The 15,627-nt window shown below is 39.1% G+C and overlaps 2 protein-coding genes across 7 annotated transcripts in view; one reads left to right on the forward strand and one right to left on the reverse strand.

Annotated features, from left to right (window-relative positions):
* The window catches only part of POLR1A (RNA polymerase I subunit A), an 80,589-nt gene extending 72,158 nt beyond the window's left edge, over positions 1 to 8,431 (reverse strand). For all 5 annotated transcript variants that reach the window (XR_010021647.1, XR_010021646.1, XR_010021648.1 and 2 more), the window contains exons 1-3: positions 8,267 to 8,431; positions 2,222 to 2,426; positions 1,222 to 1,371 (exon numbers count right to left, since the gene is read on the reverse strand). Coding sequence is in view for 2 of the 5 variants with exons in the window: in XM_063078095.1 (XP_062934165.1) it covers positions 1,222 to 1,371; positions 2,222 to 2,426; positions 8,267 to 8,343 (432 nt within the window). In the remaining 3 variants the exon portion in view is untranslated. The remainder of the gene's footprint in view (positions 1 to 1,221; positions 1,372 to 2,221; positions 2,427 to 8,266) is intronic.
* Positions 8,432 to 8,808: 377 nt separating this feature from the next.
* PTCD3 (pentatricopeptide repeat domain 3) overlaps positions 8,809 to 15,627 on the forward strand; it is a 35,799-nt gene continuing 28,980 nt past the window's right edge. For both annotated transcript variants that reach the window (XM_063078701.1, XM_063078702.1), the window contains exons 1-4: positions 8,809 to 8,919; positions 10,773 to 10,825; positions 10,927 to 10,963; positions 14,836 to 14,881. In XM_063078701.1, the coding sequence (XP_062934771.1) occupies positions 8,816 to 8,919; positions 10,773 to 10,825; positions 10,927 to 10,963; positions 14,836 to 14,881 (240 nt within the window). In that variant the 5' untranslated portion in view covers positions 8,809 to 8,815. The remainder of the gene's footprint in view (positions 8,920 to 10,772; positions 10,826 to 10,926; positions 10,964 to 14,835; positions 14,882 to 15,627) is intronic.

The following is a 15,627-nucleotide window of genomic DNA, read 5'->3' on the forward strand; positions in this document are numbered from 1 at the left end:
TACCTCTGTGTGGAATCCCGCCTTGCTCTGCCCACCTAATGTCTTTAGGACAGAAGTATTCAGGAAGGGAGATGGGAAGGAGAAAGGGGAAAGCTTTCTCTGTGTAACAAGAAACAAGTCGAGGACATCCATTATCACTTTAACATAGATCCTAGCCACCAAAATAGGGTAAGCAAAAGAAACAAAAGGTATAAGGACTGGGAAGGAACAAAACTTCCATTATTTGCAGATGAAATGACTGTGTTGAAAATCTAAAAGTACCTATGGATAAAGTATTAGATTGCTGAGACAATTTGCCAGATACTTCATACAAAGAAATATTTTGATATACCAACAAAGACAAAACAAAATTTTAAATAAGGTACTTATAATAGTACCAGAAAACCTAAAATACTAAATACAAAAAGAAAAATGCTAGATACCCATATTGGTTAGCTGCCAAAAAAAAAAAAAAAAAAGAAAGAAAAGAGTGCTGGCCCATGGCTCACTCGGGAGAGTGTGGTGCTGATAACACCAAGGCCACAGGTTCAGATTCCTATATAGGGATGGCCGGTTAGCTCACTTGGGAGAGTATGGTGCTGACAACACCGAGTCAAGGGTTAAGATCCCCTTACTCGTCATCTTTAAAAAAAAAAAGAAAAATGTTATCTTTATAATAGAGAGATCTGGTGATCACCACCTTATCCAAAAGTAACTAAACTTAACATTACCAATACTGGAACAACCTGACATCATGTGCTTCCTAAAATGATGCAATATGAAGTATCCTTTATTATGTAGGTTGTATTCTTGCCAAAATGTGAATCAAATGAGGAAATACTCTGACAATCAAGAATGTGAAAAATCCTATTGGACAACAGGCCCTGAGTTTTCAAAAAAAGTCAATATCACAAAACAAGTTTTCTACACTAAAATGTTCTACATTAAAATAGACCAAAGAGATTTAACAACCAAAAGCAATGCATAACCCTGACTAGATCCTAAATCCCAGGAAAAAATGCTCACTAAGAGTTAAATGGTATTTCATGTCGTTTTCATGAACATTTCTTCAATTACTCTTAGAGCTTCATGCTTCCTCATCTAGCTATTATTCAGTTATAAGATATAAAGATCAAACATTCTGATGACTACTAGGATGCCAATGAGGGACAACACAGACACATCTCTTGTTCCCCATCATGGTGGCTTTCCTGACTTCCATGACCGCCACTCTCCACATACCCTGTTCAGAATTCGCTCGAGCTCGTATATTGCTTGTAGGGCCCCGACTTCCAGAACCCTCAGCTGGCAGACCAAGAGGTGAATCACAGCCCGGGGACAGGTCAGCAAGTGGCAGTTTAAACAAGAGCCCCGGAGCAGCAGGTAGAGTTTCTGAAGAGAGAACAAAAAAAATAGCATTTAGAAAGAGATATAGCAGTCACAGTGATTTTCAGTGTAGTCACGAGTTTACGCAGTCTACTCCTTTGAGAATTCTGCTTCAGCCCATATGCTTAGAAAGGCCTTTTCGACCCGAAGAACTAGATAAATAGTCCTCTATATTTTCTTTTATGCTTTCATTTTAATCCATTAAAATTTGAAATTTACTTTAGGTATATAGTCTGAGGTAGGGAACTACCTTTATTTTATTCCAAGTATTCTAAGACAATTCTTTCTTTAATACAATTAACAGACAAAAATCATGTCCATGCATACCATCATCTACGTACCTTAAAAAAAAATCCTAGAGGCTAGGTTAGTGATATAAACAGCTGAACATGTACAAGTAGAACTCTAGACAGTAGCTTCATTCTGATCTTACTGTTGGGCTTTCTGGGGTTTTGCTTCTCCTGCTACTATGGAAGAGCCGAACGGCTCAGCAAGGCTTTGGGAACACTGAAGTTCCCTCTTGTACCAGGGAGGTGCCACCTAGATGTCTGAAGGGCACAAAGCCCCTGAAACAAAAGGTACAGGGGATGAACTGAAACTCTCCCCACAACATGAACAGAATCAAGCTGCAGATTTTCTCAACTTGAATTAAACTGAAATTCATTTAGTTAAGGCTACAGCATAAGTTGAAGTTATTGTCTTTGGCTCCTCAAGGTTTTAAATCTGATTCTAAAGAATGCTTTAATGCAAAGTGTCAGGAGCTCAACCTCCTCAGGCATGTCTTGTAGGGAGGGAGGCAGCATTCACAGATCCCACCAGCAGCCCCAAAGACCCACACATCCAGGGCAGCACATACGTCGAAGAGGAGAGGGTTGTACACCGTGAGCGGGAGCTCAATGTGGCCCAGGTGCCCGGAGCAGTTGTTGAAGTCCTGCACGCAGGTGGAGCACACCTCTTTGGAATCGGCAGGGCCCAAAGCTAAATCATACAGGCCATTCGCTGACGGGTTCCCCAGGCTGTCCAGGTACCGAGGGTTTGTAATGGATTTAACACTTAATTTCCTAAGAATATTTAAAAAGACCAAAGAAAAACTATGGTTACCAACCTCTGTGTTTCCTTTTTGGCATTTACAAAACTGTAGTCAAGTGAGCATAGGTTGAGGCTACCGCAGGGCCCTGCCAGGGTCCCAAGACAGGAGCCGGAGAAAGCCAAACCCTCCTGGCAACAAGGTAAAGAGCATACCAAAAACACCATTTCCACGTGGGTAGCCCTCCAAAGCCACCGCAATTGCCACGGCTGGTGCAAAAGCAGCTAGTCTCCATAGAAGTAGTCCCAGTCACCATGCAGGTGGCCCACCAGACACTCAAATTCATCGACACAAGGAAAGTCACCAGCAGAGAACAAAACAAAAAGAAGAGGATGTCTCCCTCCACAAAGCACACGCCAGAGTAATAGAAGGAGCATCTGCTCTACGATAACAGTAAGGCACCTGAACATGCCTCTCTCAGCACTGGACAGATTGACTAGGCAACAAATCAACAGAGAAACAGTTAATCTATCAGAGAGAGCAAATCTATGGTTATTAGAGGGAAGGGGACTGGAGAGAGATTGGATAAGGGGCATAAAGAATAAGCATGATTTATAATAATGACTATGCTAATAAAAAAATTTTTTTTAAGATTTCACTGACATAAATCCACCTGAATAACCATCACTCAGACTAAGATGTGGTGTTTCCATACCCTAGATAGCTTCCTCATGCCTCTTCTCAGGCAATACTTCACAAAGTTAGCTTTTCTTATTTTGTAAACTTATAAATTAGTTTTGCCTATTCTTTGCTTTCATATAAAGGAAATTTTTTTAAAAAGTGAGAACAGGTTGAGTATTCCTTACACAAAATGCTTGAGACCATAAATGTTTCAAATTTTGGAATATTTGCAGAACACACATCAATGAGCATCAACATCCCTAACCCAAAAGTCTGAAATCCAAAATGTTCCAGGGAGCATTTCCTTTGAGCGTCATGTTGGCACTCAAAATGTTTTGGATTTTGGAGCATTTCAGATTTCGGATTTTCAGAGTAGGGATGCTCAATCTGTACTTAATGTGTTTCCTCAGACACAGTGACAGCTCCAGAGGGCAGAATCTGTCTGCCTTGCTCACCACTGCATCCCAACCCTTAGCGCAGAGCCAGCACACAATGGTAATGCCACAAACATATACTAAATGAGTAAGTGGCAACATCTTTAAAAAACAGATGCAGAGCAAAGCTTGCCCTGAGTACATTGGAAGACTGTTTACAAAAGGACTTAAGCACCTACTACGCAATGAGTGCTTTATAAGTACCATGACAGATCGAGCATCCCTTATCCAAAATGCTTGGGACCAGAAGTGTTCCAGATTTCAGACTTTTCTGGATTTTGGAACATCTGTATATACTTACTAGTTGAGCAATCCCTAATTTGAAAATCCAAAATCCAAAATGTTCCCATGAGCATTTCCTTTGAGCAAGACTTTTGAATGTCATGGCAGTGCTCAAAAAGTTTCAAATTTGGGGGCATTTCAGACTTCGGATTAAGGTTGCTCAACCTGTATTTAGTCTTGGTCTTGGTCTTAACCCTGTGAGATGGGTATCACTACATGCATTTTTCAGAGGAGGGAACTGAGGCTCAAAATAGTTAGGTGATTTAATGCAGGTGATGGAGTCAGAACACAGGGGAGGTGGGATATTGACCAGACGTAACTCCAGAGCCTCACAGTCCAATGAAGGGGACTGATACAATAATCCCTGTACAGAAGCAATAGTAAATTCAAGAAAATAAACACAAATTTTCAAACCTCTGAGAAATATAACTTGTTTTACAAAAGGTTTCATCACATTTTATGTTTGATTTAAAGGGGACTCCCACAGGACACTTAAACAACTACTCTTAGAAAGCCAACTTTGCTTTTTAAACTTTTTTCTGTTTTAGAAAATAGATAAGGACAAAGAAACCATCCCAATCTCACACCCTAGAAGAAACCTGAGGGTGGGGCCTTGCTGGGGAGGACAGCCCCCTATTGATGTAAACATTCCCTTTAATTAAGCACAATAATAGTGTTAAGTTCTTCATAAATGGTGATCTATGTACTGAGCGTAAAATGATGGTGGTCCTTCAAGAGCTATGCTGTTCAGATCTGGAAGATTCTATGCTGCATGGCCAGTGTCACTCTGAGGGCCAAGGTTAAACGGAGACAGGCCTATAGCTGTGGCTCTTGTCTATATGTGAGCACCTTGCTGCCAATAAACTAATTTCATGAGAAACTTAATCTAATCTGATGCTGTATGTGTGGTCTCTTCCCACAAACCTGGAGTACACCTGCAACCTTGAATTGGGTTACACTGAACAAACTACTTAGCTTTTTGTTTTTAATCTTAGTTTTTGAAATTGTGATAAAATATACATAACAAAAAATGTACCATCTTAGCCATTTTTAAGAGTATAGTTCAGTGGTATTAAGTACATTCACATTGTGCTGCCATCATCGCCATCCACCTCCAGAACTCTTCATCCTGCAAAACTGAAACTCTGTACCCATTATACAGTAACTCCCTGTTCCCCTCTACTGCCTACCTCCTGGCAAACACCCTTTTACTTTATTTCTATTAATCTGAATACGTGCCTTATATAAGTGGAATCATATAGTACCTCTCCTTTTGTGACTGGCTTATTTCACTGAGCATAATGTCCTTAAATCTCACCCACGTTAAAAGATGTGTCAGAATTCCCTTCTTTTTCAGGGCTGAATAATATTCCATCATATGTATATACCACATCTTGTTTATCGACTCTTGGTGGTAGACACTTGAGTGGTTTTCACTTTCTGGCTACCATGAATAATGCTGCTATGAGCATAGGTGTACAAATCTCTCTTTGAATCCCTATTTTCAATTCTTTGGGCCTAAACCCCAGAATCAAAATGGCTAGATCAGCATACAAGGGTTCCACTTTCGCCACATACTCATCAACACTTGTTATTTTCTGGTGGGTTTTTTTTTTTTATAGCAACTGTCCTAAGGGGTTTGAGGTGGTATCTCAGTGTGGTTTTGATTTACATTTTCCTAAAATTAGTGATGCTGAGCATCTTTTCATGTGCTTCTTGGCTATTTGTATATCTTTCTTGAAGAAATGTCTATTCAAGTCCTTTGCCCATTTTTAAATCAGGGTTTTTTTGTTGTTAAGTTGTAGGAGTTCTTTATATATTCTGGATTTTAATCTCTTATCAGATAGGATTTACAAATATTATCTCCTATTCCATGGGTTGCCTTTTCATTCTATTGTGACCTTTGATAACTACTTAACTTTTTTCTCACTTACAATTCGGGCACTTGCAGCAGCTCTATTAGGATGATCAGAAGAAAATGTATATAAATATAGCACCTGAAACAAAGTTCCTCTCTCTTTGCTGGAGTAAAGGAGAAAGTCCCTCTCACCATTACAGGAGTGGAACAGAGTGGGGGGAAACCAGTAAGGATTCCCTTGGAGAGTACAGAGTTTGAGACCAACAGACTGGATTTGATGATGACCTTTGACACTTCCTAGAGAGACATTTTATTCTCTGGGCCTAAATTTCCTTTCCTGTGACTAGAGACACCACCATAGATGGCTGCATCAAGGACTGAAAGCACCAAGTGCTGAAGATAGCTTACCCATCCATCTATTCACACACTCATTAAATATCTATTGAGTGCTTACTATGTGCCAGATATAGTTTTAGGTGCTGAGGAAACAGACAAGAATCCCTATGCTTATGAGCTTCCCTTTACAGGGAGTGCAAAGGTCCTGAGGTGGGTGTGTGCCTGTGGTAAACTGGGAACTGCAAGAAGGCCACGGTAGCTGGAATAGAGGTGAGGTCAGATAGGTAGCAAGGGCCAGAATGACCCTTCCAGGCCCTTTTAAAGACTTGGTTTTACTCCAAGTGAGATGGGAAGCCACTAGAGCCTAGCACAATAAAAGACAGCATAATTATTGAAATTGCTCAACTCTAGACTCAAATAGGTGTACAATATTACAGATGGGTATAAATTTGCTCATGTTGTTCCCTATTTGAAAACTCTGCAGTTATCTTGCTAAAAATGTATGCAACCTAAAACATTTTTGCTTTTGGATGAAACTGTATCTACCTATGGCTTGTGATGATATAATTGAAATTTCTGGGCTAGCACACTGGTACCAATGATACCACAGCTGTAGCTCAGGAGCTTATTAGTCCATTTATTCAAGCAGTCTTGAGGATAAAGAAAGGAATGAGATATACAGGATGCTTAAGGCTAATGGTGGGAGACAAACATAAACAAGCCCAAAAAAGCGACTAAGGCACCATAACAGACAACTGTACTAAGTGTATAATGACCTCAGAGGGATATTGAATTGAGCCTCCAGGTGTGTGTGTTGGGCAGGGGACAGAAGGAGGACCCTCTGGCACAAAAGGACACTGCACAAAGAGGGAATAGCTTGAAGAAAGGCCCAGATGTTGAAACATGACAGCAGTTTCCGAAATGTGCAAGTGGTTTGGTAGGGTTAGATGATGATGTTATAGCTACAACCAGCATTGGCCTTGTCACAGGAGACTCTGTAGGCACTGCTAAGAAAGTATAATTTACCTGAGAGAATATAGAGGGTTTAAAGGGTGACAGTATCACATTTGCACTTTAGAAGAATAATTTTGACAGCTGTATGGAGGATGGACTGGACAGATGTAAGGGAGAAAGGTAGAAGGAAAAGACAATTGAAACATCAGATAAAGGCTTAATCTAAGGCAGTGGCAATAGGGATGAGAAAAAGAGTACAGGACAAATAGATATGTAGGTGACACACAGTAAGAGCCAAATAAATAAAAGAGATATCAGGAGAGAGAGGTCTAGAATTATTTCCTGGTTTCTAGTGACCATTTTGCACTAGACTAAGTACACCATTTTGGAGGAGCAAGTTTCCTCTCCCTATGGGGGATGGTGGTGTGCATGTTGAGTTTTTGATGTATAAGTTTAAGATTTCTGTGTGAAATTCAAGTAAAGATGTCCAGAAAACAGCTGAATAAGAGTCCGAAAATCAGGAAAAGAAATTTGGGGTGGAGATTTAAATTTGAGAGTATCAGACATGAAAGTGGGGAGATTGTCCAGGGACAACATTTAGGACAAGAAAATAAACATGATCATAATAGAACTTAGAGAAGCACCAACATTTGAGGACTAAAAGGGAACGGACCTTGTTCACCAAGGTGTCATTCACGCCTAGCTTAGTTCCTGGCAAATAGTGAATGCTCAATAAATATTTGTGCGTTGATAGATTGATATAAGAAGGTAGAAAGGAAAAAGTACTCGTCACAGAAATAGAATAACCTGAAAAAATAAGGTCCTGGAAGAGAGGGAAGTTTCAAGAGGATGTAGCCAAGATTGTCAAGTGCTATCGTGATCAAAATGAGGACTAATGAGATTTAGTAACTAAGCGGAGAATATAGCGGGGTCCTGGCAAACAGAACTTATCGCCTAAACTGAGACTTCAAGGATAATCATTTTACAAACCAGAGAAAACTAATTACGTGCTTAATTAACCACGTCAGGGACATTACAATAATCCCACAAACGTCTGTTAATTAATGAGGAGACGGGCAGGTGATAATGCTGCAATCTAGGACACCCTCCCCCACCGGCCCAACGCAAACTCTTCTCCACAGCCCCACCGGGTTCTAGAAGTGCACGCCGGACCAGGAACGTTCCCTAGAACTACGGATCCCAGCAGGACACGCGCTTGACAACCATGGACTTAGACGACAGACTGGGCGCAAGACCTTCTGGGAACATTAGTTTATGGCGCCGACCTCAAGTGCCAGGCTCTGCATGCTTCCCACCAAAACTCCTTACTTGAGCTCTTCAGCTGAATACATCCCGAAGGAAATGCCCTGCAGCCGCCGCCAGGGCATGTTCTTGGAGCCCAACATCCTCCAGATCAGTTTTCAGTTCCGACACCCAGAGAGATGTTCCAGTCTCCACGGCTGACTTCTTAACTCAGCCTCAGGCCAGCAGCCACCATGTGATTCAAACTGCGCGTGCGCGCGGGAAACGGAAGTGGGCATACTCATGTGGGAGAGATCACTTCTGCTGTGGGGGGACAGGAAAATAGTATCACAACTCTCACTCACCGTTTTATTTTGAAAACAATAAAAGTTATATAAGACATAAAAAGAATGGCCTAAGAAAATTTCTTAGAGGAAAATGAGGTGTTTTGAGCCTTTAGCTTCCCTGACGAAATCTTTCCAACCATGAACTTTCAACCTCCATTTCCTGGCTGCTTTCATCTTTTTCCTCTTCAGCCAATAGCTGGGCTGTTCCCCGCCCACCTTGCCCCGCCTCCCTCGGTGACTCTAAAGGTCGTGGGCATGCTTCCCAGCATGCTCTGCGAAGAAGCCAAAGATGGCGGCGGTGATGTCCCTTTGCTGGCTGAGAATCCGCAGCGGGCTTTGCCTGTCTCTGACGGTTCGGCGGGCAAGTTCGTGTGAACGGGCACCCAATTGCAGGTAAGAGAAGTTTGGGAGATCCACGAGAAAGACCATGGAATCAACTTAGTGCTGTGTTTTCCAGGGAATCGTGGAACTAGGGACAGTGGAGTGGGTTGCGCATGCGCACTGTACCGGCCGCTTGCGCCGAATCCCTGGCACGAGAAGCCACTGCCTCGAAACAGGGCTCGAAACCCATTTATTCATTAGGAAGCTATTTATTGGTTGTTTGCAATACCTTAGAGTTAAAATTGACCAGAAAACTAGGACCCTGCTTTTGTGAAGTTTGTATTTCTGTGAGTGTGGCTATTAGCAACGCCACCTAAATTTTAAAAATAAAGTATCCACCCTTACTTTAACCCTATCGGGAGGAACGGAAGAACGCATAAGATTTCCCAAATAAAGGTAGTGTGTAATCACTCCTTTTCTTTTTCTTTTTTTTTAAAGATGATCGGTAAGGGGATCTTAACCCTTGACTTGGTGGTGTCAGCACCACGCTCTCCGCAGTGAGCCAACCGGCCATCCCTATATAGAGATCCGAACCCGTGGACTTGGTGTTATCAGCACCACACTCTCCCAAGTGAGCCATGGGCTGGCCCTGTATGATCACTTCTTTGTGTAGGACTTTGTGTGGACTTTTGGCCAAAGAAATTATCAAGTTTTCGTAAAAGTCTAAAAGAACCACGCTCTTTGGATCTGTGATGGGTACTGTTTGGAAGATGTTTCACCTAGTTTTGTAATTTTTTTCACCCGGTACAAACAATGGCATTGTAGAAATAAGAGGGTCAATAAGGTGCAGTGAAAACTTGGGAAAAAATGAATTTTAGAGTCAAGTGTTCGCCGTTTCTTTAGAAGGATGGTAGTAGACAAATTTTCTCATCTGTAGACTGGAGTACTGATAACCATCTGAAAAAATCATGAGCAGTAAGTGAGGTGTAACTTACAGTATATTTTTTACATGTACTTCTCCTCATTTCCCCTCAAGAAAACAGAAAACCCTTTACCTGGTATTACGAAGCTTTTATGCTGCCATTCAGTCCCATCCTCTTTTACCTTTTGGTGCCCAATATTGACATTTTTCTACCCATTTTCTTTGCCTAACAGCAGTATCTCTCCCTCAGCCTTCATCCTCAAGACAACGGTGATCTGTCCTAATGTCATGAGAAACAAATAGCATGATTTGAGTTAATCTCTTTCTGAAACTTATTTAGCAGAGACAGGTATTGTTGTCTTAAATGATGCCTGAGACCAGATACCAGTGGAGGAAGTATTTTTCTATGTAGTCACATCTTGAGTTTTCTTAATGATAATGATGCATGTAGGAAGTGAGTACATAAGATAGTATTAATCGTGCACATTAACTGCATGGTGTGTTGACTGTATTTTTAGTGTGATCAGGACATTTTAAAACTTAGTCATGGACCAGTGATTCTATATTTTGTGTAAAAAAGTAGTAAGTGAGGTGTAGGCCTTTACTGTCAGGGCACTATCCATATAAAAGCAGGAGCTCACTAAATTGTTTCTTTTAACCTCAAAGTGTTTTGGGTCCCCAAAGTTGAAAGTCCCTTGTGTTTCAAACCATCTGCTCAGATTGTTCAAGAGATGTTAAAAAGTTTCTTTTTTTTCCTCTGATTTTATGTAATGAGATTGCCTGCTTCAAAAAATTTTGACCATCTTGTGCCCATATCTTGTATCCATTCTTTAATCGTTTTGAACATGCTGTTCAGGCCATGTCCTCTCAGCGTGCATTGACATGATTTATCCAGTCAGTTGATCTATGGTAATAGGAAAATTTGGGCTCAAAATGCCATAGCTGGGAACTTCATTAGTGAGTATTGGCTTTAGGTTTTTTGTTTGTTTGTTTGTTTTTACAGATTTTATTCTGGAAATACAACCCTTCCAAAGGTCAACAGAACTGATATAACAGGTATATAAAAAAAAAAACAACTATTGTTTTTAAACCAACACATTGTATTCCTTTGTAGTTGTAATATCTGGAAACTGATTTGTTTTATTTTTCACATTAAGGGATTGAAGAAATAGTCATTCCAAGAAAGAAAACTTGGTGAGTATTCTTATCAGTGTTCATTCAGCAAGTGGTTGAGTGCTTATTCTGAGCGAAACATAGGAGTTAGGTAAGGAGTCAGTAACTTGAAGAGCAGTGGGAGAGCATTCTCCGATAGGGAACATCTGAGGGAGGGAAATTGAGGAGTTTAAAGGACAGAAAGGAAGAAAGTGGAGAGTAGCGAGTGAACTCAGGAATGAGATTTACTTAGAAGAAGAGTTAAAAGATCTGGACTACTTGTGGGTTAATATTTATTTAACAGTGGTTAATCATGAGCATCATCATTAGAATAATTTCTTTTTTTTTAATGGACTTTCTCTCACATGGTTGGGAGATCAGACAAAATTATTATTTTTATGGTCTCTAATGAGGTAAAATAAAAGAAATGATGTAGACTTCAATAATTTAGCTTTTCTTTTCACTGGATAGATCATTGAACAGATTGCCTTATCTCATTTATTCAACATTTGTTGAATATGTAAGAACTAAAACTTCACAGTCTTTGCCATGCCACCCTGAACTTGACCAATCTCATCTGATCTTGTAAGCTAAGCAGGGTCAGTGCTGGTTAGTACTTGCCTGGGAGACCGTCTGGGAATACTGGGTTCTACAAAAAATAAAACTTCACAAAAGTAGTTGTTATAACATGGTATTATTGAATGCGTTTAAAGGTCCCTCAAGAACCCAAGTCTTGTAATTCTGGGTATGACTGAAGACTCAGGTTCATTTAAAAACATTAAAAAAGGCTTTCTTAAGTTATGAAAGTAATTAATGATTTTTGCCAAAAAGGGGATGGATAAATCTAACATGTAAAAAGGAAACAAAATTACTGAATCACACTACTTAGAGGCAAGTTGCTTAATCTGTCTGTGTCATTGTAAAATGTGGATAATGATGTTATCTACCTCAAAGGATTAAATGAGCATTTGAACAGTGCCTTTCATATAGTCAGATTTTATAGATGATAGCAGTTATTTTAAACTTTGGGGGTATAGCCTAAATTATTTTTTATGTAAAACCATACATATGCATTTAGTTTGGAATTGAATTGTTAGATGTACTCTTTATACTCTCCTATTAATTTTTAATGGCTACATAGTATTTTGTTATATAGATAAATTCAGGTTCATTTTTTTCTTTCTTGGCCTAAGAATGAGAACCATGATGAGAGTAAAAATATAGGTATCCATGAGTCAGGCATTTCCATGATGGCATTCAAATCCAAAGTACTTACCAACTCATTGTACCTTCTCTTCTGAAGAAGGTACTACAGGGAATACAAAAGAGGCAGCATTTGGAGAGAGCACTGTGATCTAGTTAGTCACATGCATATTTTATACCTTGTATTTGTACATAACTTTGTACACATGGCTAGAGGGCACACACAATATGATATAATGAAGAGTGGTTGTATTACACTAATCAAGGTGTTTTTTATTGAAAATGTAGAAATTTAGCAGTACCTTAAAATGGGAGGATTTCATTTAAAATGCATTTTCCCTTAGGTAGTTCTTGTTAACTCTAGATTATGAGACCTATAGATACAGAGAAAATAAGGCAGAATGGGGCATGATCATGGTACATCTAGTAGTTAGGAGTCCAGGCATGCCTGTGGAAAATACACTGTTAGAAGAGGGGAAACAAAGTAGTTGATACAGAGCACTGGTCAGCAAATAAGAGCATTGGTCAGCAAACCAAGGCCTATTTTTGTATGGCCCATGAGATAAGAATGGTTTTAGAATTTTTACATAGTTCAGAAAAACCAAAAGAAGACAAGATGACAGATGAAAATGATATGAAATTCAAATTTGTGTCAATTAAATTTTTTAGGATGCACCCTTGCTAATTTGTTTACATATTGTCTGGCTATTTTTATACTACACTGGCCAAGGTGAGTAGCTTGGGCAGAACCCTGAGACCCATAAAATCTAAAATATTTACTGTCTGTCCTTTCACAGAAAAAGCATTTCCAGGCTCAGGAATCTATGCTTTTAGAACTAGAAAAAGCCATAAGGACTACTGTTGTAAAGTTTCTGTTGCCTTATTTTAGAGATGAAGCATCTTTTAAAGCTGTAATTTCCCAGGTCACACAGGTGCCATGGAAGACTTCAATAAATTTTAAGGAGTTATTGTGAGTTTTCATATGTGAATATGACATGAATAAATAAAGGTAGTGTTTTGAACAAGTTAATCTGAATCAAGTGTTATGTTAGGGAGGGCACGGAGCCCAGTTATGATCAATGCATAGGTAACTGGGCTCATAAGAAAATACAAATTAAAACTTACCAGATTGGCAGGGGGAGAATATGGAGAAATGTGTGCTCCAATACATTGGTTGATGGGGCGGTAAAATTGTAACAACTCTTTGGAGGGAAACTTGGCAGAATCACAGTTTTAAATGTGCATACCTTACCACTTAGCCTTGGAGGAATGCTTGCATATATACCCCAAGAGACATGGATGAGAATGTCTTATAACTTGGGAATAGTAACAAGTTGAAACCACCTAACTGCCCATCAATAAGTGAATAGATAATAAAAATTATACAATATAACATTTATAGAATTTATATGTGTAATAACATGGATAGTAAAATCAAGCTTACGTAAACACATGCAAAATGACAGTATATATTTCTTATGGAGGTGTGTGTGTGAAAATACCTTAAAAAGCTCTGGAAATACTATCTATACCCAGCTTATGGTAGGGTGGGGTTGCAGGATGATACCAGACACTTTAGCTTTATCGATAACGGTCTAGTTTATTTTTTAAAGATAATATAGTCATTGCAATTCTTTTTAAAAATAACCCTTTTTAAAAAGAGAGCTGGTGAGTAATCCGAATGTCATAATTTCTTCACTGGCATTTGCTTAACATGTTAGGAAGATGTGCTAACTTGGTAAAGACTTAAACATGCTAATGTACAATTTAGTTAGGGAATGCTGAGAGATAAGAGAATGTGTCTGTCATTCTTGCTGAAATAACGCAAATGTGACTTTAAAAACTGGATAGAGAATCCAGTGGATGTATGTATACACTAGGGAATTACTCCATTTTGATGTAATCTAAAATTTCCTGTATCTTTTGTCTTTCTCAGATGACTTATATTCTTATGAATGTTATGTTAAACTTTAGAGAAATACTTTTGGTTGATTAAATTCACTATAATTCCCTTTTGGAAATGCAACACATCTAATGTGGAAGCAAAAATAACATTTGAAACTGAATTATCTCATTTGTCATTTATTCCAGTGAAACCTTGTCCAGTAGTTTAGTGAAGGTCTTTACCCAAAGGCACAGTGGACAGCTGGTCTGCAATTCATGTCATAAAGTTATATATGGTTGAGAAGTTCTAAACCAGGAGGATGCATCAGAATCATCTTGGAATCCAGTGAAGATGCATGTGACAGTCTTCTGTGGATCTTGGAGGTTCTGATGCAGTAGGTCCAGAGGAGCCTGTGATTTATTCTCATATATAGCTGAATTAAGAGCCACCAGTTTAGATAGTAAAGGCAAGAGTAGTCCAGAAAGCTGCAATAAAAGTGCATAGAAAAGTGGATAGGAGGAAGTAATAAGCAAGGTAATTTTATGAGGTAAGGTTGGAAATCACTAGCCTTGGGTGATGGTATTAGGGACTAGGTTGGAGGAGGCGAGCGAAGCAAAGAGAGGAATATGTATTAAACAACTTCAGGCAAAAGAACTAGACAGTTTTCTTATTTTTAAGCTTGTTATTCTCTAGTGATCTTGAAAGATAAGAATCGGCTCTAGGTAAGACCTGAACTTTGGTATTGGCCAGAGCACTGTGAGAGTAGAATCGCTTGTTCACTTTATGAAGAGCCCTGATGAAGGTTAACTTGTGACTCTTATTCTAGGGATAAAGTAGCCGTTCTTCAAGCACTTGCTTCCACAGTAAACAGGGTAAGTAGGATTTTTAGGTTTTTAACTTGGTTAATAAGACATTTAATGTTCATACCTCTTCATTATTCAGAATTAAACTGTTGTGCATCAGGAAAGTTTTTTTAAAGTTATCTGATCCAATCCCTTTATTTGACAAATGAGGAAACTATGTCACTGGACCAAAATTGTTTGGAATGCTAAAACCTTAACTTAGTTCCATGTCTTTTGTCTCCAGATGCATTGTTTTTATACCATACCAATGATCTATAGTGACAGAAGAGCTTCTTGAAATGCATATTCCTGGGGGATGGTTTGGGAGTAGTAACTATAGCAGGTGATCTATATATCAACTTTGAGAAATAATGTACCTGCCATGCAATAATGCAGAGATTAAGAATGTGGGTTCATTATCTATGATCATCTTTACTAAAATAAATCAAAAAGAATGTGTGTTCTGGAGCCCAGTGTTTTGTTTAATAACCAAGCTACTAGTTTTGTGAACTTAGGAAGTTACTTTATCTCTTGATGCTCCTGTTCCCTGATCTATAAAATGGGGATTAATTTTATCACCAAACCTCAAGGTTGTGGTGAGAATTAAATGAGTTAAGTATACATTAAAGAGTATAGGATAGTGTCTGGCACAAAGGAAATGCTCAGTACATGAGAGTTATTTTATTATTGCTGCTACTATCTTGTTGGTTTCATTTGTCAATAATTTGTTCTGTTGACAACTCAAGTATAGAGTTTGTAGTGTGGTGGATACTCTG

This window comes from Cynocephalus volans, chromosome 14 (genome assembly GCF_027409185.1).
Source record: "Cynocephalus volans isolate mCynVol1 chromosome 14, mCynVol1.pri, whole genome shotgun sequence".
Taxonomy (NCBI): domain Eukaryota; kingdom Metazoa; phylum Chordata; class Mammalia; order Dermoptera; family Cynocephalidae; genus Cynocephalus; species Cynocephalus volans.